The 23,815-nt window shown below is 43.4% G+C and overlaps 1 protein-coding gene across 1 annotated transcript; it reads right to left on the reverse strand.

Moving 5' to 3' along the window:
- Positions 1–5,361: 5,361 nt before the first annotated feature.
- Positions 5,362–22,856, reverse strand: ybx1 (Y box binding protein 1). Its single transcript, XM_055659568.1, has 10 exons — positions 22,641–22,856; positions 18,175–18,238; positions 17,893–17,926; positions 9,854–9,943; positions 9,504–9,623; positions 8,111–8,302; positions 7,355–7,449; positions 6,770–6,935; positions 6,341–6,439; positions 5,362–5,724 (listed from the first exon to the last, which is right to left on the reverse strand). The coding sequence occupies exons 1-9, from the start codon at positions 22,729–22,731 to the stop codon at positions 6,371–6,373; spliced, it is 921 nt and encodes a 306-aa protein (XP_055515543.1). The 5' UTR covers positions 22,732–22,856; the 3' UTR covers positions 5,362–5,724; positions 6,341–6,370.
- Between the last annotated feature and the right edge of the window lie 959 nt (positions 22,857–23,815).

Below are 23,815 nucleotides of genomic sequence, written 5' to 3' on the forward strand. Positions count from 1 at the left end.
GAGGTTGGAGGAGATGCAGGTGAACCTCTGTCGCACCTGGAACGACTGCTTGGGTCCTTGAATGGAGTCGAGGGGGGAGGTAAAGGGACATGTTTTGCATATTTTGTGGTTGCAGTGCCCGGGGAGGGGGTGGTACGGGAGGGAAGGGAAGAATTGACAAGGGAGTTACGGAGGGAGCGGTCTTTGCGGAGGGCAGACATGGGGGGGGGGGGGGGGGGGGGGGGAGATGCGGCGAGCTGTGGGGTCACGTTGGAGGTGGCGAAACTGACGGGGAGGATTACTTGTTGTATGTGACGGCTGGTGGGGTGAGGACTAGGGGGACTCTCAATGTGAGGTTATCACCCCATCCATCACTCAAAACATTAATTCCACCAAATCAGATTAAATGTACCATCCGAACCGTGCACTCACCTAGACAACCAGAGTTCCTCCAGCATTTTGTTTTGAACAAGATTCCAGTATCTGCAGTTCATTTATAACTCCACCGTGTAAACTCCTCAAAACGTGGGTACTTTGAAGTTCTCTTTTGCAGAACAGTTCTGACCCAAAATGCCATTCCCTCCAAATATGATGCCCGACACTGTCCAGCACTTCAAAGGTCAAAGGTATTTTATTAGTCACATTCACATACACCCAGGTGTAGTGAAGTGAAATGTTTTTTGCCATTTTGCAGCACACAAAAAAATACAGACATAACACCAATGAGAGTCTTAAACACATAGAGCATCCCCCCACAATGGCTCCCACCATGAGGGAAGGCACAAAGTCCAGTCCCGACTTTGTGTTTTGCTCAAGTCAACTCCAGCATCTCTCAACACTCCAACCTATTAACGGGACAGTATTCATCTGGGAATACCATCCAGATTCTGCTCCAAGTTGAATAGCAACCAGGTGGAAATACGACTGGAAAAGGAAAAAAACGTTCAATGTTTCAACCCAAAATGGGTCCCACAAAAACTGCCTGACCTACCGAGTCATCTTCAGCATTTTGTTTCTATTTTAAGTTTCAGGCATTTGCAAGTTCCCCCCCCCCCCCCAAAATTGTCCTGCTCTGCATCATCATTGGATCTATATTTTAGATCGACTTCCACCATTCACAAGGTGGTCAGTGAAGGTACACCAGTGATGCTTGGCGCACGTTTATCACAATGGTGATAATTGAGGCCCACCACGTACACAGACCTGGGCGATCTTTGCCAGTAGTGAAGCAAAGGATCATCAGGTTAATTACTGGGATGAGGTAGGGACATGTGTTGTGAGGTTGACTGGTTCAACACTGCCACATTCAGAATGAGAAATACCTTGATATACAAAATATTTTTTATGGAACTCAACGTTCACTGTGTGACCATGGGTTTTAGATTCATTGGCTTCTCTATATTGCTTAGTGTGTAGGACATAGAAAGGTTTGGAATGATAGAGCCAGACATGGAGCCAACTGTTTGGGACCAGTTTCTATATCCACTAAACCAGATTTACAATGTAATGCCAAGTTCAGAACAGGCATTTCTATGACATCACATTAGTCCAGTAAAACTAATCTTGCACAAATACTTTATTTGGCAGCCATGCTGGAGTAGCGGTAGTTGCTGCCTTACAGCACCGGATACCCGGGGTCAATCTCAATTACGGGCGCTGTCCATACGGAGTTTGTACGTTCTCCCCGTGGGTTTTCTCCTAGATCTTCAGCCAGAGCGAGCAACACCGGAAATTGGAGGAACAGCACCTCATATTCCGCCTGGGGAATCTACATCCTGGGGGCATGAACATTGAATTCTCCCAATTTTGTTGGTCCTTGCGGTCTCCTCCCCTTCCTTAGCCCTTGGGCTGTCTCCTCCCATCCCTCAGCCTTCGGTCTATTCCTCCTTTCTGCTCCCCACCCACCCCCCCCAAACTGCATCAGTCTGAAGAAGGGTTTCGGCCCGAAACGTTGCCTATTTCCTTCGCTCCATAGATGCTGCTGCTCCCGCCGAGTTTCTCCAGCATTTTTGTGTACCTTCGATCTTCCAGCATCTGCAGTTCCTTCTGTTGTTGGACTCTTCTCTTGTTAATGTGCAGGGATCGCTGGTCGGTGTGGACTCGGTGGGTCGAAGGGCCTGTTTCCGTCTAAACTAAACCATCCAATTTCCTATTTGCCTGGGCTTACGCTCCTCTTTATCCGCACCTTGAACATAAAAAGTTGGAAATACTAACCCAAATCTCCCTTTCTTAGCAACCATAGCATTAAAGGAGACAGGACAACCAAAATTCATCACACAAAACAAATTTAAATACAAGCTCTCGTCTTTGGCCCATTTACTCAACACATTAATCCACTAACAGAAATTAGTTCTGAGACACCTTCAGCACCTGCACAACTGTTACTGCCAATTTGTGGGCCATTCTAACATCTTGTAATTTATACAAATAGCATCTAATCGACCCAACAATGGACACCTCACCTCTTAACTGGCCTCCAGTATATTGCCATTCTAACAATCACCTTTACAGAAATATAACCAAAACACTGATCGGTTTTGAACTCTCCATCAATTCTGTTTTCTAATCAATTTCTACTCACCAAAAGGTTTTTTTATGGGAAGTCCAAACAGCCATACATACTGGTTTCAGCCTGAAACGTTGCCTATTTCCTTCGCTCCATAGATGCTGCTGCACCCGCTGAGTTTCTCCAGCTTTTTTGTGTACCTGTGTACATACATACTCCATTGGCATCCCCAAATATTCTCTACTTACTGCGCAAGAAATTGTAGATTGGTTACACACAAGCTCCTTTAACAGATGCTGGCTCTATACATTACCTATTAATTTACATAGGACCTATTTTGCAATTCCAACCGTTCACACGTTCATTTAGACATATGGGCTTATAGATCCATGGAACCAACCTTTCACATGAAAGGAACTTTGACACAATTTCCTTGTGAACCCAGATTTGTTTAACCTGTTTAGTGTTAACATAGATCATGGTGTTATCATATCAAAAGGAAGGCCACATAGTTATAGAGGTAGTTCATTGAATAGAATGGATTCTGTAGACTTAATAACACAAGGTGGCTCACACGGTTATTGGAGTGAGGTGGCCGCTTCCTCCGTTTGGATGTTCATATTAAAATATGTCAGTCAAATAGGGACATGGAAAACTTTCTTCACCCGAGAGGGAGCCTTGGAATTCCATAGCACTGAATGCATTCCAGAACCTGGCACCTACCAGCCTTTGGCATGGACCCAAATACAAAATATTCCAATTAAGGAAACGGCTTCAGAATGGCACCGCTACTTGTGGGCAGCACACAATTTCTGCAATTCAGAGACCACCTTCCTGTAGTGTTTTAAATATAATATCCCATATGCAACCATATTAACTTGTCTATTTTAGACAACTGAACAAACCAACCTCCTGTCACTGCCACTCCATCCTTAAAATGTCTAACAATCCTGATACCTTGCATTAAAACAATGTTACCATTTTCATTCTCAAACTTAATTTTCCTGCTGCAGTTTATCATGCTGTTCACAATTTATAACATTGACTGATCCAGATAGTCCCTAGAACCGCAATAAATTTCAGGGGGCATTTGCTCTGTGTGGTAGAATTCTACTGAGAAGTTTAAAACTAATTAATATAATTTCCTGTTAAACAAAAGTAGACTTGCCTTCTTCTGTTCCCCTCAGCAACAGCCACTTGCTGGAACCACTGCTAAAGAGAGTGTTACCATAATACCCCAAGTAGCAAACCATTACTTTCGTGGATTTTTGGCCAAGTAGCTGTTAAGCCAATTCTATATACAGTGCATTCAGAAAGTAATCAGACCCCTTCACTTTTTCCACATTTTGTTACGTTACACTTACTCTAAAATGGATTAAATTCTTTTTTTTTAAATCATCAATCTACACACAATACCCCATAATAAAAAAGCAAAAACAGGTTTAGAAATGTTTGCAAAGTAATTAAATGGAAATAAGTGAATTATCACATTTACATAACTATTCAGACTCTTAACTCAGTACTTTCTTGAGGCACCTTTGGCAGCGATTACAGCCTCAAGTCTTCTTGGATATGACGCTACAAGTTTGTCACACCTGTATTTGGGTAATTTCTCCCATTCTTCTCTGCAGATCCTCACAAGCTCTGTCAGGTTGCATTGGGAGCATCGATGCACAGCTATTTTCAGGTCCCTCCAGAGATGTTTGATCAGGTTCAAGTCTGGGCTCTGGCTGGGCCACGCAAGGACATTCAGACGTGTCTCAAAGCCACTCCTGCGTTGTCTTGGCTGTATGCTTGGGGTCATTGTCCTGTTGGAAGGCGAACCTCTGCCCCAGTCTGAGGTCCAGAACACTCTGAAGCAAGTTTTCATCAAGGGCCTCTGTACTTCGCTCCATTCATCTTTCCCTCGATCCTTACTGGTCTCCCACTTCCTGCTGCTGAAAAACATCCCTAGATACCACCACCATGCTTCACCATTGGCCAGGTGATGAGTGGGACCTGGTTTCCTCCAGACGTGATGCTTGGCATTCAGGCCAAAGAGTTCAATCTTGGTTTCATCAGACCTTTTGGCAAACTCAAAGCGGGCTGCCATGTGCCTTTTACTGAGGAGTGGCTTCTGTCTGGCCCCTCTACCATAAAGGCCTGATTGATGTAATGCTGCAAATATAGTTGTCTTTCTGGAAGGTTCTCCCATCTCCACAGAGGAACTCTGGAGCTCCTTCGAGTGCTCAGTTTGGCTGGGCAGCCAGCTCTACGCAAAGTCCTGGTGTTCTTCCATTTAAGAATGACGGAGGCCACTGCGCTCTTTGGGACCTGCAATGCTGCAGAAATTGTTTTATACCCTTCCCCAGGTCTGTGTTTCGACACAATCCTGTATCGGAGGTCTACGGACAAATCCTACATCTTCATGGCTTGGTTTTTGCTCTGATATGCACTGTCAACTGTGGGACCGTATATAGACAAGTGTGTGCCTTTCCAAATCATGTCCAATCAATTTAATTTACCACTGGTGGACTCCAATCAAGTTGTAGAAACATTAAGGATAATCTATGGAAACAGGATGAACCGAAGCTCAATTTTGAGTGTCAGAGCAAATGGTCCAAGGACTTAGGTAAATGTGATATTTCAGTTATTTCTTATTAATTACTTTGCAAAAAATTCTAAACACCCGTTTTCACTTCTTCATTTTGGAGTATTGTGTGTAGATTGTTGATAAAAAAATAAAAATAATTCAATCCATAAAATAAGGCTGTAATGTAACAAAATGTTGAAGTGAAGGGGTCTGAATACACTGTAATTTGACCAACAACTAAGTTTAATCGTCATACCATTAATACGAATAAAGGCCTATTACACATCACAAAAAAGACAATGAGTGGTGTTCTTTCGGACTTTTATTAGATGCCCGGTTGTACTTAAAGTTCAGGTGTACAATGCTTACAAATTAAAAACTGGTATTTCAAAAATTCAAATTGACCAGATATCAAATAAGCTTAAAAACCATTTGAAGTAAAAAGGAAAATAGACCATCTACAAAAATCTGTTTTAAGCCAGTTCCAAAAAGCTGTTTCAGGAAAGGTTAAGAAACCATGGTGCATAGACAATAGGTTTACTGTGTGAAACATTCTGGTATCTGGTCAACTGTATGCAAGCACTGCAGATCTTCATTACAGTCGAAAGCTCACTTTTCTTATTATTGCTGGAATTTGACTTTGATGGTCTTCCGTTTGATGACAAAACTGCAAGACAAACGCAGATTAACAAGAACAGTCATACTGATGAGCAAAGTGAATGACAGAGGAACAACTATGTCAATATCAATTTACCCTACATGAAAGCAGACGTTACAGCAGTCGTCTTTAGAAGCTCATTGCATTTCAAGCTCAAGGGGCTTCTGACGTTGCTCAAGTTCAGAGTATGTATATACATTCTGTATATTGCTAGAAGACTGCAGCGGGAGGTATTTATGACAAGAGGCCTGATGTTGGAGGACTTTAACTGGCAAAAAAGGTGCTGACAATCAAGTGGTGATTCACACTATTACCTGCACATTGCCCATAACCTTCTATTCTTGAAACTGTCAAAGACTAGAGGGCAGTGCCTTATGGATAGAGGGGATAAGTTTAAATTGATGTGCAAGTCAACTTTATTTTTATATATACTGTTCTACATCTCAAAGATTCTATATCTGGGCAGCCAGACAATCATCAAGCCCATTGTGTTGGTTGAAAAACACCAATTCCATTTTGCCTACACTATCCTCCAATGTTGGGCTTGCAATGACATGGCCAGAAAGGAAATTCTCAATGCATTCAGCATCAAGGAGCAGCATGTCCTTGATTCACAAATACTTACTTAGTTGATGGTAGAGATGCTGAGCTGTTGTTACTCAGCATTGCCCTGCTCGGTCTCTGGAGCAGAGATGTTCTCAGCTGGTGTTTCGGGTGCCTTGGTCTGAAAGATAGAAATAATCTTAAAAAGATCTTGTTGTTATATAATCAAGATTACAGAAGAAATGTGGATTACAAATAAAAATGTGAAAAGTAATGCAATAGAGGTAAAGAGCCTACTGTTAATGATATCAGCTAATATGGAGAACAGGAAGGGATTAATACATGATTAAGAGCTCATGGACAAGGGAGAAAGATGCAGTTTCAGGGCTCGGGCAATAAGGAATGTGGTAGAGGCATCAGTAAAACAATGGTAAAGAGCATGCAAATTACAGTAGGTGTAGCAAGTTTTCCACAAAAATTCTAGTATTGTTGATTATACGATTGAACTTACCTCCTCGCCATCTTTTGGTTTAGGGTTTTGTGGTCGACGACGTCTGTAGTTGTAGTTACGACGAAATCGCCTGGGATGAGACTGCTGATCTTGTTGGCCATCCCCTTGATTTTCTTTGTCTTCTTCACTACTTCCCTCCCTTGGTGGACGTGGGCGAGGAGGTCCTCTGTAACCAACAAATTTAAACTAATCTTTTCTGCAGTTGAGAATGCGTCAGCAAGATTAATTAATCAACAAGATTCATGAACAGTTCTTCACATCTTTCCTTCAATTTCAGCCCATACCGACTAAAAATATGGTTGCCAGTAAACTTTGGTAGTGATTACTGCCCTACTATTGTCCCATCCCACCCTCAATGCCCCTAGAATCTTTAAATTACAGCAAATAGTATTAATAACATGCACATTATGCAGGAAGGCTTATGAAACTGAACTCATACCATTATTAGCATTACTTCAGAACACAAACTGATGCACAATTTGTTTTCAACATTTCCTTCAATACCAATAAAGTATAAGAGTTCCATAATCACTCACAAAATGTTCAGCAAGTCAAACATTTAGCTTCCCGATTAGTATAGCATACCTGCGGTAGCGTGGACGGTAGCCCCTAAAACGATTTTGTCCTCTGTTGGATTTGCCTTCTTCCCCAGCAACCTGGTTTTCATTTATTTCACCACCCTTTTTACAAAAATAAAGGCATTAGAAGTTGCAGAAATATGACTGACATCTGATCTCCCTGCACTATAAGCTGCTATTTACAAGGATGATAACTGCTTCTTGTGTATCAATGAGCTGCCAGAAGCTGCTGCAGTGGTGGAAATAATTACCATGTTTAAAAGACATTTGTACAGGTACATGGATAGAAAAGGTCTGGAACAAACACAGGCAAATGGGGCGAGCTTATGTTGACAATATGGTCAGAATGGACAATATGGTCAGCATGGACAAAAGGGGCTATCCATGTTGTGTATCTATGTCCCCAAAGATGACTTTGGCAACCTATAAAATAAGGAATGCAAGTGACCTCCATGTTGCTGCAATTTTGGTAATAGAAATTTGTCCCGTATGGGGCTCACCAATCACTGCCAAAAATCAAGGATATAATTTAAAATTTGCTCATACAAATTTTGGAACAAAAATAAATATATTTTGCTCAGCTCATTGTCCTTGACACATGCAGATGATGTGGGCTTTGCATTATAGAAAATCTCGATATGGACCCTTTTCTAGGAACACAAATGCGACTAACTACTATCCCCCACCACCGGGTAAAATGGGGACCCGTCTATACTTCAAAAACCAAATTCAACAGATTGCCAGTGTATTCATATCTTGCTACCTCAGTAATTTCTCCCTGAGGCTGGTTGCTATATTGTGGGCGGCGACCATAACGACGACGTACAAAGTAAGGTGGGTAACGTTGTCTTCTATATGGTGGACGATGTTGCTGATTTTGATATTCTTGGTTTTCCCCATCTGTTGCTGTCTCTGCTCCATCTCCTTTCTCTCCACCTTCAATATTCTGTTGGTACTAATCAAAAATTACATGGAAGCTGTTTGTAGTTTTAAACACTCAATTGTCTTACAACTACTTCCCTTTGTGTACCAACACATTATTTTACCTCAAATTAACAAATGACGCTTGTCCAAACCCCGAATGCATCTTTACTAAGACGTAGATGCGTCTTTACCAAAAAAACTAAATATCCAATGAAAATCATATTTGATTTATTACAACATTATAGGTCTATGATTCATCTAATTTCCAATAATCTTACAACTAGCCATTCCTCTGGTTTGAGCTTAAATTAATGGCATAATCACTAAATTAAAACAAATCTGAACTACAAAGGTTCTCTCGAACTTCTACAGATACACTATACAAAGCATTCTGACAGGATGCATCTAGGGTCGGGTATGGCAACTGCTCTGTCCTCAATGGCCTTAACTGCAGTCTATCACAGGCTCCTAATTTTCATCCATCTAGTCTATCTTCACAATACATTTCATTAGGAAGGCCGAAAGGATCAGCAAGGAACCCTGGCCATTCCCTTTTCTCACTTATACCATCTGGGAGATGATGTAGGTAGGAGCAAGAAAGCCCTGACATGCAGAACAAGGGGTCATAGTTTAAGGATAAGGGGGAAATCTTTTAGGACCGAGATGAGGAAAACTTTTTTCACACAGAGAGTGGTGAATCTCTGGAATTCTCTGCCGCAGAAGGCAGTTGAGGCCAGTTCATTGGCTATATTTAAGAGGCAGTTAGATGTGGCCCTTGTGGCTAAAGGGAGAGAAGGCAGGAACAGGATACCGAGTTGGATCAGCCATGATCATATTATATTGAATGGTGGTGCAGGCTCGAAGGGCCGAATGGCCTACTCCTGCACCTATTTTCTATGTTTCTATGCATACTCCTGAACCAATCATATCGTACTCACTCCCTTCCTGGAGGTGCTGCTCACTCTTAACACCTCCTAACTCAATGATTCCATTATTGCATTTTAGTTATGTTGAACTACTTCAGAACGCACAACAATCTTAGTACATTTTTGATGTTTTACATTCATCTTTGTTTGTGGTCGCATTTGTGAACGCGAGCAAGGAATTTAGTTGCACCCCACTGACAATAAACCAATCGGAAAAGATATACAGAGGGAAATGGGATTAATGGATCCTCCAGAATTGGTCCTCCAGCACCTTTAACAACATCTACACAAAAATCCTCTACTAACATTACGTGGTGGACCTCGGCGACGAGGGTTGTAGCGACGATAACGATTTCTGTCCGCAGCATAGCGGCTTCCTTGGACTGGAACTCCTCCGGGACCAGTTACGTTTGCTGCCTCTGCACCCTACAAAGTGCAAACATTAATATCAAGAGTGAATAAGTAGAAATTTGCTTATTTCCTTGGAATTTAAAAGGGTTTGAGAGTCAGCTTGAAACAAGTTTTAAAAAAAAAATCTAACTGTTGACACCAGAGAAACTAGATGCAAAATCTTCCAGGACATTTCAACAACCTTTTGTAATTGTGGCCAGAGGGATTGGAAAGAGTTTAAAAAAAGTAGCTTCATTATTTAATACCTTTTCACCTTCCACTACGTCGAACTCCACAGTTTCACCATCTCCAACACTACGTAGGTATTTCCGTGGGTTATTCTTCTTTATGGCAGTCTGTGAAGAGTTTAGATTTAAATTTCTTTATTTCATAGCAAGGCATTGTTTGATAATTAAGGAACTAGGATATACTACACAAATGTTATGTTCCATGCTTATATTCATGCTCTAAAAAACTTTGCACACCTAAATTTCAGTATGTTCCTCTATTCCTTTCTTTGTCCCAGCCTCTGTATACTGTTAACCACAACCACTCCTGATGGTAGCAAGTTACAAGTATTACTACACTCTGGGAAAAGATCCGTCTACCAAATATTTGGTCACTGTTATGTTATATTGTTGGCCTCTTCCCAGTATCTACCTGCAAGTCTTCATTTAAATAGCACCCGTCACAAAATAATGTTCCATGGCTCTTTTAAAGTAACCTTTTCAAACCAAACCATATTAAAACTAGTAACCAAAGGATAGGTGGAATAGAAATGTTTTGAAAAGGCATCTTGAGCAAAGAGGAAATGCAGAGTTGCTTGTGGCAGTTGAAGACACAACTGGAGGAGCTGTTAGAGGGGGAAAATCAAAGGAAATGAAAACAAGTTTAAAATTGACAACCTGGAGCGAGTGTAGGTCATCAAGCGCAGAGATAATGGATGAACTGGTGAAAGAGCAGAAAAGTTCTGATGAAAGGAATTAGCATGAGCTGAGTATTCCCATAGACACAGAAAATGTTGGAAAGTTTAAAATTGAACATTGGCTTAACCTGGAGCCAGTGTAGGCCATCAATCAGGGATAATGGATGTACTGGTGAAAGAGCAGAAGAGTTCTGATGAAAGGAATTAGCATGAGCTGAGTATTCCCATAGACACAGAAAATGTTGGAAACACTCAGCAGGTCAGGCAGCATCTGTGGAAAGAGAAACAGAGTTAACAGTTCAGGTCAAAACCCCTTTGTATTTCCATCATTCTCTTTGTCTATTTCTACAAGAAGAAAGGTACACTTATAATGTTTAACTGTTGAAAAAAAAATTAGATTCAAAGGAACTCTTGACAGATGCAAATCTACCGTAGATGCAAACTGGACCGGTTCATGGAGATCATGTGCATTATACACTGTATCATCAAATATTCAGTCAATTAAAATACCTCACCCTGGTCTGCTGAAAAATCGTGGCAATTTATCCTAATATAGAGTAATCTTTGGATAAACAAATAAAATGATGAGATTATTTTGTGATGAGATAAAATGATGAGAGGGATGGACAGAGTTGATGTGGACAAGCTTTTCCCTTTGAGAATAGGGAAGATTCAAACAAGAGGACATGACTTCAGAATTAAGGGACAGAAGTTTAGAGGTAATATGAGGGGGAACTTCTTTACGCAGAGAGTGGTAGCAGTGTGGAATGAGCTCCCAGTGGAAGTGGTGGAGGCAGGTTCATTGGTATCATTTAAAAATAAATTGGATAGGCATATGGATGAGAAGGGAATGGAGGGTTATGGTATGAGTGCAGGCAGGTGGGACTAAGGGGAAAAAAATTTGTTCGGCACGGACTTGTAGGGCCGAGATGGCCTGTTTCCGTGCTGTAATTGTTATATGGTTAAACACTAATGGAGTTGATGGAGTTAAATTACGTTACCGCCACTACTAGAGTGGCTAGATGCAAGTGTTATTTAACAATAATCTCTGCAGAACACAACATAGAAACGAAATACCGATTTAATGAGAATTCACTTAATAGTAGATCAACTAAATACCTGCTGGAATCAGATATGCAACCATCATCAACATAAATGAAGCCTATTGTAATCACCTCTTTAGCCCTAGTATCTTATCACAGCTTTAATTTTATTAATTCCCAACTCAACCACTGATCGGGTCATGTTAATGGCAAGCATTAACTTACATCCCCAAATGATTTTGGACCTCTACCATTACTGTTATTAAGAACTAGACCAAGTGAGACCCGTTGGGTCCCTGTCATACGGAGGCCTGGTCACCCAACGCAACCCATTACCCTAATGCAATATTCTACCACTCATCCATAGCCCAATTCTTATGCAACGTGAGATTACAAAATACAAATTGTTTTAAAATATAATTCTCCAAATCCAAATTATCATTCGAAACAGCAAAAGCAACATTTAAGACAACCAGTGGAAACTATTAAATTGGCTCCAAACTTCAATGGCTACATTTTATTGCCCATGTTAAACACTCCAAGCGCAATAAAATGTAATTAAAATGCTGGGGAAATTCAGTGGGTCAAGCAGCATCTGTGAAAGCAAAGAGCAATATTGGTGAAGAACTTGTATTTGTATTATTATGTTTTAATTGTCATGTGTACTGAGATAAAATTTCTTAGCATGCTTTCCAGAAAAATCATAACATACACGAGAACACGGCAGTACAAGAGAGAAAAAGAAACAGCACCAGAGAAAGTGCAGGCAAGACAAGTGCTGCCACGAGGTAGACAGGGAGATCAGAAATTCATTCGAGACTGCAGAAAGTGGTCAGAGTTAAGGGGGGGGGGGGGGGGGGGGGGGGGGGGGGGGGGGGGGGCGGCGCATGGTTTGCACGATGGACTGAACTGCATTCATACCTGCTGGGTAGTTGCCATTCCATACCCGTGATGCATTCTAAGAGCATGCTTTCTATGGCACATCGAGAAAAAACATGACAAATATCTCTACACTTTCAAAAAGGTAGCATCAATGGCGTGTTTCTTGGCAGTAGCATCAATGTGGTTGGTTCTGAGCGAATTGGTGATGCTTACAACTTGAAGCCCATGACCATCTCCACTTAAGTGCCATTGAATGAACTCAGCCAGAGGGGTGAACTCCGCCCCGCTTCTTGAAGCCAAAGACCAGCTTTGTAGTTTTTCTGATAGTGAGGGAGAGGTTGCCATCTTGACTCTGTGCTATGATGGCACTCATTTTTGGACTCCATCCACTGTGTGGTCGATTAAGATCCAGCCCATTAGCATCTTTATAAATTTGTGAAATGGAGCTAGAGGATAAGTTGGCGTAGTTGGTGCATCAATGTTGATAATTCTCAAGTTGTTGTTGTTGCCTATCCTTACTGATTGCAGCCTGTGGGCCAAAGTTAAGAGATCCAGTTGCTGATGGGGGTGCCAAATACTAGGTCCCGGAGTTTGGCTGGAAGTATGTTGAAGGCAGTGCTAATGTCAGTTATTGGGAGCCTGCCTTACCGCACAGATAATCGAGCGATGAGTATAGGCCCAGGGATATGGTGGAACCATGGACCTTTTCGGCAGTAGGCGAATTGGAAGCTGGAATTGATTTGCGCTATCAACAGCATCTTAAAGCACTTATGATGATGAATATCAGAATCACCAGATGGTAGCAGCTATTATTGAACACTACCTTGTGTTTCCTGTCACTGAGATTATAGTGGCCTTCTTAAGAGGAGAGGACCTCGGATTGGAATCAGGGGTCAATGGAGATGTGTACACAAGTTCTGAGGAAACAGCAAAGGACTGTATCTGGAGCAATTGGTTTTGAGTACCGTTGCACCCAAGGCTGTCATAGGCAGGCGACAGCATTCCACTGGGCAGCCTACTTGAATGCCTGAGTTCCTCGCAGTCCACCCATGGCTTCCAGCTGGGAAACACTCAGTCAATTTCTTTAGCACAAATTAGTGGCAACTTATTGAGATTGGCAGCCAAGTCCTTGAATGTGGACTAGTCCGAATCAATAGCTCATCTATTTTCTTAGACCAGCAGTGCTTAACATCGTTTAGCTTATCATTGCACTTCAAATTCTGCTTGTAAGCAGGGAGGAGTACAACCTGACAGTCTGATTTTCCAAAATGCAGGCAAAAAATTGAGCAGCAGGCAGCTTTGTTGGTTGTGCAGCAGAGGTAGAGAGGTTGCTTGGGCATCGGGCGGGATAAGAGACATCTTAATAGTAATTTGATTTGGGTTACTGTCATATGAGGAAAGACTGAAAAGACTAGGCATGTATTCACTGAAGTTTAGAAGGATAGAAACATAGAAACATAGAAATTAGGTGCAGGAGTAGGCCATTTGGCCCTTCGAGCCTGCACCGCCATTCAATATGATCATGGCTGATCATCCAACTCAGTATCCCGTACCTGCCTTCTCTCCATACCCCCTGATCCCCTTAGCCACAAGGGCCACATCTAACTCCCTCTTAAATATAGCCAATGAACTGGCCTCAACTACCCTCTGTGGCAGTGGGTAGTTCCAGAGATTCCAGAGATTCACCACTCTCTGTGTGAAAAAAGTTCTTCTCATCTCGGTTTTAAAGGATTTCCCCTTTATCCTTAAGCTGTGACCCCTTGTCCTGGACTTCCCTAACATCGGGAAGGGGGATGAGGGGGATTCTTATAGAAACATATAAAATTATAAAAGGACTGTACAAGCTAGATGCAGGAAAAATGTTCCCAATGTTGGGCAAGTCCAGAACCAGGGGCCAGTCTTAGAATAAAGGGGAGGTCATTTAAGACCGAGGTGAGAAAAAAAAAAAACTTTCACCCAGAGAGTTGTGAATTTATGGAATTCCCTGCCACAGAGGGCAGTGGAGGCCAAATCACTGGATGAATTTAAGAGTTAGATACTCCAGGGGCCAGTGGAGTCAAGGGATATGGGGAGAAGGCAGGCACGGGTTATTGATAGGGAACATCAGCCATAATCGCAATGAATGGCGGAGCTGGCTCGAATGGCCTCCTGCTGGTGCATATTTCTATGTTTCTACTCCATCAAGATTATCAAAAGAATGTTCACAAAAATGCTGGAGAATCTCAGAGGGTGCAGCAGCATCTATGGAGTGAAGGTACCTTCGCTCCATAGATGCTGCTGCACCTGCTGAGTTTCTCCAGCATTTTTGTGTACCTTCGATTTTTCAGCATCTGCAGTTCCTTCTTGAACATCAAAAGAATGTTGTTCATTCCAAGAATGTTGACCACCACGGGGCTGCCGGAGTTGGCATAAAGTCCATCAGTAAACTTTGTTTGTCCTGCTGCAGAATTACCACCCAAAACATTAACTATGCATTTGCCTCTTGACCAGAGATCTTCCAAGAATCCGCCTTTCGCTCCAAATTCTGTCCGCAGTAGAGTATGTCTCCATTAAGATGTAAAATTCTCAAAATATGCACCTTTCCTAGTATTTCTCCAAGAAACTGTTCCTGATCTTTAGCAATGGATCTAGCTTATGCTAAAAAATTCTCCCAAAGGAAATCTCAACTCAGCAAAATGGATCACCAGTAACTCAAACTTATTTCTGAACCCATCAATATAATTTTTCACCGAAAACTTGCATCACATGCCAAGGGTAACACAATAGCGTGATAACCATTCTAATAAAATACCTTGGGGATTCATATCTCCAATCGATAAAGTCTTACTCAAATGCAACATCAACAAGCATATCTTAAAAGACAAACCATCCACAGGAGAGAAACTAAAGGGCCTGTCCCACTTGGGCAGCAGCCTGAAAAGAGGTTGTCGTGTCATGGTCATGACGGGTGGCGAGGCGTTTCCCTGCCCTGCCCCAGGATTTTGGAATGTTCAAAATCCTCGCGGGACATCTGCGTGTCTTATCATGTTGTGCGGCCTTTCGCATGACGACGTACGGGTGGACGCACGGTCATTGCTCAAGCTAATTGTGCATTGCGTGCATGCGAATGAAACTTCTTGTACGATTAAATGAAACTTCTTGTAGTTGAAGTACATAGAACCTCCCCTGGGTGGACACGGGATGGTCACATGCTTCCCGTCAACTGCCCCACATGTTTGCAGGAAGTTACATCTGGTTCGAAAGCCGTGTGCCACTCTCCTCCAATCATCAGGTGTACTAGGTCAATTATTTCTTCTTCATATGCATTGGCAATGGAGTCACAGGTATCTCAGACAACCTTGCGCTGATGGTGTTGTGGGCCATGCGAAAGTTGTAGGAGAGGCTCTTGTACGAGTCTCCTATTGCCAGGTAGCACATGCCTGGTTCCAGTGCCTTCTTCCTCATGAAGGCGGCTTTTTTCTCCAGAAGAGGACCGACTCGCGTCTTCTGCTCCTGAAACAGGTCGGGGGGAATCCTGGTTTCTAAAGGCAGCCTCATCTGCTTGCTGGAGATCAGTCATCATGATCTCATACTGGCCCAAAGTGGGTTTCATCAGGAACAAGGACCTTGTTCACACATACATCTTTCCTAGGCTTCTTCCTCCCCTTTCTTCATGCACTCCTGCCTGGCTGATCTGTAAGCACGAGGGCTATTGCAAGCAGAAGTCTTTGTTGTTGTTGTTGTTGTACGAATAGTGATGCGATCTGTAGTTGCTCCATGATAGTCATGATGCAGAATAGCACCCTGCAAGCCCTGTTATTGGGAAGCTGGGTAATCAAAAGATGTCACGTACCCCAGATGACGCAACCTGTCATATCTTCCGCATCGTGTCGCGAGTGAACGTACATTGACGTCGCTGTGACGTCACAGGCGCTGTTCTATGCCTCGCATGCCGTCCTATGGTGACGCGGAGTGATGTACCTGTATCGTATCCTGTCGTACTATTTGACATTTTTTAAGCGACATCGGACGTCAGTCACCGACGCCAGTCGTCGCTCATAACATCACTAAGTGGGACAGGCCCTTAACCAACAGCATCCGCATCGAACTATACTAATCCCATTTACTTCTATTAGGACCAAAGTCTTATTATGTATAATTGCAAAACACCTCTACCACGATCTCAGAAGGCACACTCCAGATTCTATCCAATGTATGAAAAATTCCCTCAGTTCATCATCAGATTCCCATCTCTCAGCTATGCCCTGACCTACCTTATCTCCCTCACGTTTGTACATGCTACCAGGTTAGCATTCTCAGCTGCAGGGAAAACAAACCGACCCCATCCAATTGCACCTCTTGATTTAAAAGCTCCAATCCAAGAGCATCCAGCTGAATCTCCTCGGAAATCTTTCCAGATTCTAGATGGAATCATAACAAAAACCAAGTAACTTGAGAGAGGGTAGTGGAAATCTCAGATTTCCTCCCCAAAACTTTGCACAGTAGGTAATTTGAAAAATTAAAAATAGATGTCGGATGGATAAAGACATCAAGAGGTAAGGAGAAAGCATGAGTAGGTCAGCTTTGACTAAATCATCTGGAATAGTGCAACAGCCTAGTTCTGCTGTTCTTCTACACAACATGGTTTATATCTGTTGCCATACTCTTGAATGGGCCCCATTTTTCCACTTGAAACCAATGGCACCAACTTAATGACTGATGGTGCCTAACCTGCTACTTTGTTCCAGCACTTTGTGTTGAAACATACTCAAATAAGTTGCTGTACCCAATTTAGATGCCATTTACTGATTTCGCAAAACCATTCCCACCAGATATGATCATATAATTTATCTTGCAAACTGATCTTTAGGAGATATTGCCTGCCTTTCTTAACCTCCAAACCCAATGGACTTTCAATAAGGCATTGATACCAAATTTGAACTATTCAATTCAATTCTGCCTTATGCAAACTTATTCATACATTCAAAATGGTGGGTAAAAAATATAATCTTTTTTAAATTGAGCTGTTTTAGCATTCTCAAAGGGAAATTACACCAATAACAACTGCATGTTATAGCCAAACTTGTACTTATACAGTTCCTTCAACATGGTAAAGCATTCTTTCCTGGTGATTTCAACAAGTGCTTTAAAAGTCAACACGATTTGATCATATTACACTTCAGGGCTAACAATCAAAGGTTGATCAATGTAGCAAAGTTAAAGTAATGCTATCAAGAAGAAAGCAGACATTCCAGAGCTTTGGACCTTCAGGCACTAGTGATAAGTGTTTCAAACAATTAAATATATTAAAAATTTTTATTTAACATAGATACCTCAATAAACACCCAATTATATTGCATGTTTCACATCAGCGAGATCTTCTTGGTACAATACAACCGGTGCCTATGATTTGCCAAGTTTCCAAGAGCAGTTACATGGACTTGCAGTATGCATGCATTTCTTAAAATATACTCACCTGATGTACAAATACATCTTCCTTCGTATCATTCCTACAAGGCAAAAAGAGTTATACTTCACATATTTGTAACAAATTACTCATCTGAAATAATTGTCCCCCAATCATACCTGTAGAGTTACTCTCCATAATTAAGTCAACAGTTCAAAACAGATTTTTTTTGGGGGGTGGAAGAAAAAGATGTACAACAAATTTATAAGATTATTTTACATAGGAGCTTCCAGGAGTGAAAAAAGAGAGTAAAGACCGCCAGCTAGATTACTAAAAATACTCAGTACTGACCTGTTGATAAATCCATAGCCATTTCTTACGTTGAACCACTTTACTGTTCCAAGAACCTTTGTTGCTGAAAAAGAAAAAAAGGCACTAATGTTCAGAACAGAATTGGACAAACATGCGGCAATGTGCCCAATGACCCATCTTGCACAAAGAAGACTCAGCGACGACTGCGGGAGGCAAGTGGACAGTGCGTTTATGGTCAGTGTCTGCAGAGTAGGTTGCTTGGATTTGTCACCCACAGTAGCCAAAAGCATTGATCAGGTACAGCCTGCAGTGGCAGGGTAGGACACTGGCAGCATTGCTAGGCCAGGCCAATCCTTGTAACCCCGACCCAGTGCTCCACCAAGATACAGGGCCATTATGGTCAAAGTAGGACTTTATACTGAAGGAGCCAAAATTGAAGGGTACAAGATGGCGCCGGAAACCTGGCAACCCTGTTGTACTGCCTTGGTGATGTCTCGTATTTTCACACTACAATCATTGGACTTTTGTACCTATTTATGATAGTGGTAATGTACAGTATAACTTTATTGAATAATATGCAAACCAAAGAATTTCACTGTAGCTAAGGTACATGTGAAAGTACCATTGAACAATTGGTTAGATTCAGAGTATGATTGGTGCAGAAAGCAAGCAGCGCACACTATTATTCTTGCACCCAGAAACAAGCAATTATCCTCCGAGCAGAGGCCACCATAAAATGCAAACAGATATCTGTTCTAATTTCTTAAACATGACTTTAACCGAATAAAGTGGTCTAAGATGCTAAGCTGACCCTCAGGATATTGTTGACAAACAACAAAAATCAATCCAATAATAATCTATTTTATGTGTAGTATTCAGAACAAGTGCAGGCGACATCAGGAATGGTATCAAGGAACTTCAGAACTCGGACAGCCAAGTTGAGTTGCCTCTTCAAATGTATTTGTGAACTCAACTGGTTTACATGATTAGCCATGTGGAAGACCAATTATCATAATTGCTCTCCACCCCAAAGCAGTTGAAAGAAATAATATTTAAACAAATTAAAGCAACAACCCACGAAAATCCATTTCACCAGTGGCAATAAGATACATTAAATAAACCACAACACTAACACAGAAAAGAAACAGGTCCAACCAGTCGATGTCGCCATCAATAACAGCATATTTCCATTCTCCCACCCCTTCATGTAATGACAATTGACAGCTAACACAAGCCAAAAGTGGATGAATGACCAAATTAGGGGATACTCCAGAGAGCAGAATTTGAGGCTAACACAGCACCAGGGGTGACAGTCCTGATGATTAGAGGAGCTGAAGATTAAGAAGAGACCCAGGAAAGATTTAAAAATAAGTATCTGCCCAACAAAGCTAGAACTGCTTCCTCGCAACTCCAATTCAATCCTGACCTCGGGTGCTGTGTTGGGAATTTGCAGTTCCTTCTGGGCAGTTGTGGATGACATAGAAATAGCAGCTAAATCTAAGCACAAGTGATAGGAAAGTGGAGAAAATAAAAATAGGATTAATGTACAGCACAAACAGATGTTTGATGACGTGCAGCCACTCAGTGGGTTTTGAAAATTAAGGTGTTGCTCAATCAGGAACTTCTATTGGTCACTAAATATGGGGTGATTGACGATGATAGGGTGTTTAAGAAGGAACTGCAGATGCTGGAAAATCCAAGGTAGACAAAAATGTTGGAGAAACGCAGCGGGTGAGGCAGCATCTATAGAGCAAAGGAAAATAAGGGACATTTCAGGTCAAGACCCTTCTTCAGATGATGATGGGTGTAGAACACAGGAATGAAGTGGATAAAGTCAAGTTCTTGGAAAGCAGTTATGGATGCCTCAAGAGTACACCAGATTTGTTGTAAAGATGCATAGATGAGAGTTCTAGCATCAACTGATTTAGGCATAGTCAAATGACAGATGGAAATATGGTCTTAGAGGTAGGAACAACAAGAATGCAACACTTGGGGGGAAATTTGCAAACAAGTTTCCAAATGAGCTAGTTTCAGACCACAAGAATGAAATTAGTAATGACAGAAAAAAAAACTGACAATATTAAATAAGAAAAGGGAATTCAGTCACAGGCTTAGCTGAATGATCTCATCAAATTAATATTGTAAGAAACACAAATATAGAAACCAAAAAAACTTGAAAGTAGAGTTCGGTGCAGATAAAACACCATAGTTAGACACAAAGGAAAGATTTACGGAAAGTGGATCATCTCTTACAATAATGAATTCAAGCTTGGCCCTCTGCAAAGAAACACTTAAGGGAAAATTAGACTTCTTATGGCATGGAAACCATCTAGGCTCCTATTCAGTGCCGAGTAATCCTGGATAGTAAGTAATAATGACAGCTGAGGAGGCTCCCTCATCCCTACCCCTATGACCCCACAAGAATTGTGAGATCCAATAGACAATAGGTGCAGGAGTAGGGCATTCAGCCCTTCAATGTGATCATGGCTGATAATCCCCAATCAGTACCCCATTCCTGCCTTCTCCCCATATCCTCTGACTCTGTTATCTTTAAAAGCCCAATCTAGCTCTCTTGAAAGTATCCAGAGAATTGGTCTCCACTCCCCTCTGAGGCAGAGAATTTCAGACCCACAACTCTCTCCAGTCAGACTTAATAACTAAACAAACTGGACTTCAAAACAAAAATAAGAACTGTATGAGGGGAGTATCAAGATGAAGCATTGTATGAATACGGATGAAAGTAGCAAAAGTGAATGTGCAATGATGTTGCTTTATTATCACCAAAGGCACTGAAATACAGTGCAAAAGAAAACAGATCGCAGAAACAGAAAAAGTGCAAGGGACACACAAATTAGATTGGGAATTGATCCTTAGTGTTGAGTGGAGTCAATAGCAATATGCTTAATTTCTTTAGACTTCTGAAGAGGGGCACAGGTGTGCAAGATAGGCTGAAGCATCAATCAATGAGGTTGGGGTAGGACAAATTGTTGGTGATATTGACTAAACACTTTTAGTCGCTGTAGCAAGTTTTTCAAAATGGAGGTTATTTTCAAAAGTTTCCTCCAAGTTATGCACAAGATTTCTGGGTGATTATCTTCAGACTTCACATTTCCTCCCTTCATAATTTTCAGGCACTTATAGGCTATTGCCATTTAGTTTTGAAGAGGACAGAAAGCCAGCCTTCACTCCCAGCTTCAGTGTTGGAACTCATTTCTATTTATAAACCCACCATTTTTTTTTAATATGATCTGCAGCACACAATACTCTACAACTCGTTCACCGTGCGATTACAGTAATCCAATGCTTAATCTGAATCCCAAGCCGACTGAACTCTGGGGACTGAACAGCCCATGATGCCCGAGGCAATGTAATGTTGATCCGAGGGTGCCAATCTACCCCCACCCACCGAACAAAAAAATAAAAAATAAAACAAAAAAAAATAATTTTCAAGGTGCAGCACGTTGGGGCTGGCGCTGGGCAGACAGACAGGGTTTCACTTCGCAGCGCCGCCGCCAACTTTGCCGGGACAATGTGGAGGAGACGACGAGGGGGGATTGGAGTGGCGAGGGTGGCAGACCAGTCGGTCGGTCTCGGCCATCGGATCCGCTCCAGTTCCCCGACCCCGGGGGGGGGGGGTTTGGCGTTGGCGCCGTCCCGTCCCCAGCCCCGCGTCAAAGCCGAGGTGTTGTGGGGGTCGTGTCGGAATGGCGGCGAGCGAGTGAACGAGCGGGCTGCGGGGCTTGTGTCGCCGCTCCCCGCCCGCGGTGTTCGGGCTGGGGATGGACGGCCGGCGACAACACCCCAGTTGGAGGGGGGATCGGATGACGGCGGGGGCTGCGAGTCCTCGCCGTCGAACACCGCGGGTAGAGGCGGGTGCGCGCCTCAGGGGGCCGCGCGTGCCCGACTTCCCCCCCCCCCCCCCGCGCGCCTCCTCCCCTCTGTCCTCCACGCGGCCGGATGGGGGGGGCGCCCGTTTTCTTCTAACCGGTTGACAATCGGGGAGCGGGTTTGAAAACCAACGGCCGCCGCGGGTGGGGGGAGAGAGACGCGGGGGCGCGGGCGCGTCGCCGCCAATCAACCGCCAATTTACCCCCCCACCAAAACCCGTCCGAAAAAACCTCCTCCCACGGGCGGCGGCGAGAGGCGCCCGGCCCCAGGCCGCAGCACGTGGCGGTGGGTGGTGAAGCCTCGCATGGCCGAGCCCGGGAGGCCTCGCTTCGTCGGTCGGTCGGTCCGTCGCCCGCCCCTCCCCTGTTGTCAATCCCAAGGGAAGGGGAGGAGGAGGGGGGAGGGGGTTGAGGGGAAGGGTCGCTCCGTCTCCTCCCCCCCCCCCCCCCCCCCCCGTTCCCCTCTCGCGGGCGGACGGTTGAGGTTTGAATGAGGCGCGAGCGCGGCCGTTAACGGCCATCCGCCCCTCCCCCACCCACCCGAGGTCGGTTTCAACCCCCTCCACACCCCGCACACACACACACACAATCTTCTCCCTTCAACCGCCGTCCGCTCACCGATGACTTTCTTCTCCCCAGGGGACTTGGGCTTGTCTGGCTGTTGCTGCTGTTGCTGTTCGGGTTGCTGCTCTGTCTCGGCCTCGCTCATGGTGTTGTCAGGCTGTGTATGGTGGTGCGGCTCGGGCCGGTCTGAGGTGGGGGCTCCTGCGCTCTCTCCGCTCTTTCTTCTCTCTTTCCCTCTTGCTGAAAGAACATGGCTGGGCTCTCGCGAGAATTTCAATTAAATACCGCGCCGGGGCCCGCCCCCCGGCCGGCCACTGATTGGCTGCCCCGGCCGTCGGCCCATCGCTGGTTGGTCGACGCCGCCGTCCGTCACAGCCTCCTGGAGCCCCACATTCCAAGGGTAACGGACGCGATTGGGTGTTCCACGGCACCGCACGCTGCCCATTGGAACGCCCGCACGTCAATCACCGCCGGCCGAGGCGGACTTGTCCCCCCCCCCACGGTCCATTGGCCTCTGGGCAACTGTCACCTGGGTGGGCGGGCAGGTGAGCCGCTGTCACTTACTCTGCAGGCTCACGTCCACAATACTACACTGCTGTCCACTGTGTAGGTAGGGATAACAGGACCGGTATGAACAGGTGCACCGTTATTGTTCGTTTTTAAGTATGTGTTTGCTTGTATGTGTGTCACAAAGTGCTGGAGTAACTCAGCGGGTGAGGCAGCATCTCTGGAGAGAAGAAATGGGCGACGTTTCGGGTCGCGACCCTTCTTCAGAATCTGTGATTCCTTGTGTCCGTATGTGTATGTATATGGGTGTGTATATGTATATATATGTGTGCGTGTGCATGCGTATGTGCGCGTTTGTGTGTGCCTGTCTGTATGGATATGTGTCTACATATATAGATTTAAGAGAGTTTATTGTCATGTGTCCCAGATAATACAATAAAATTCCTGCTTTGCACAATAGAATATTGCAAGCAGAAATAATGCAGAACAGATCAGTGTGTCCATATACCATTGAATATATATATATATATATATATGTATACACACAAATAAATAAACATATAAAGTGCAGTAGGCTAATTAAAGTTCAGATTTTGTTTGAGTTATGTTTAATAATCTGATGGCTGTGGGGAAGTAGCTATTCCTGAACCTGGTTGTTGCCGATTTCAGGCTCTTGTACCTTCTACCTGAAGGCAGTGGAGAGATGAGTGTGTGGCCAGGAT

Source organism: Leucoraja erinacea, chromosome 30, assembly GCF_028641065.1.
Source record: "Leucoraja erinacea ecotype New England chromosome 30, Leri_hhj_1, whole genome shotgun sequence".
NCBI classification, from domain to species: Eukaryota; Metazoa; Chordata; class Chondrichthyes; order Rajiformes; family Rajidae; genus Leucoraja; species Leucoraja erinaceus.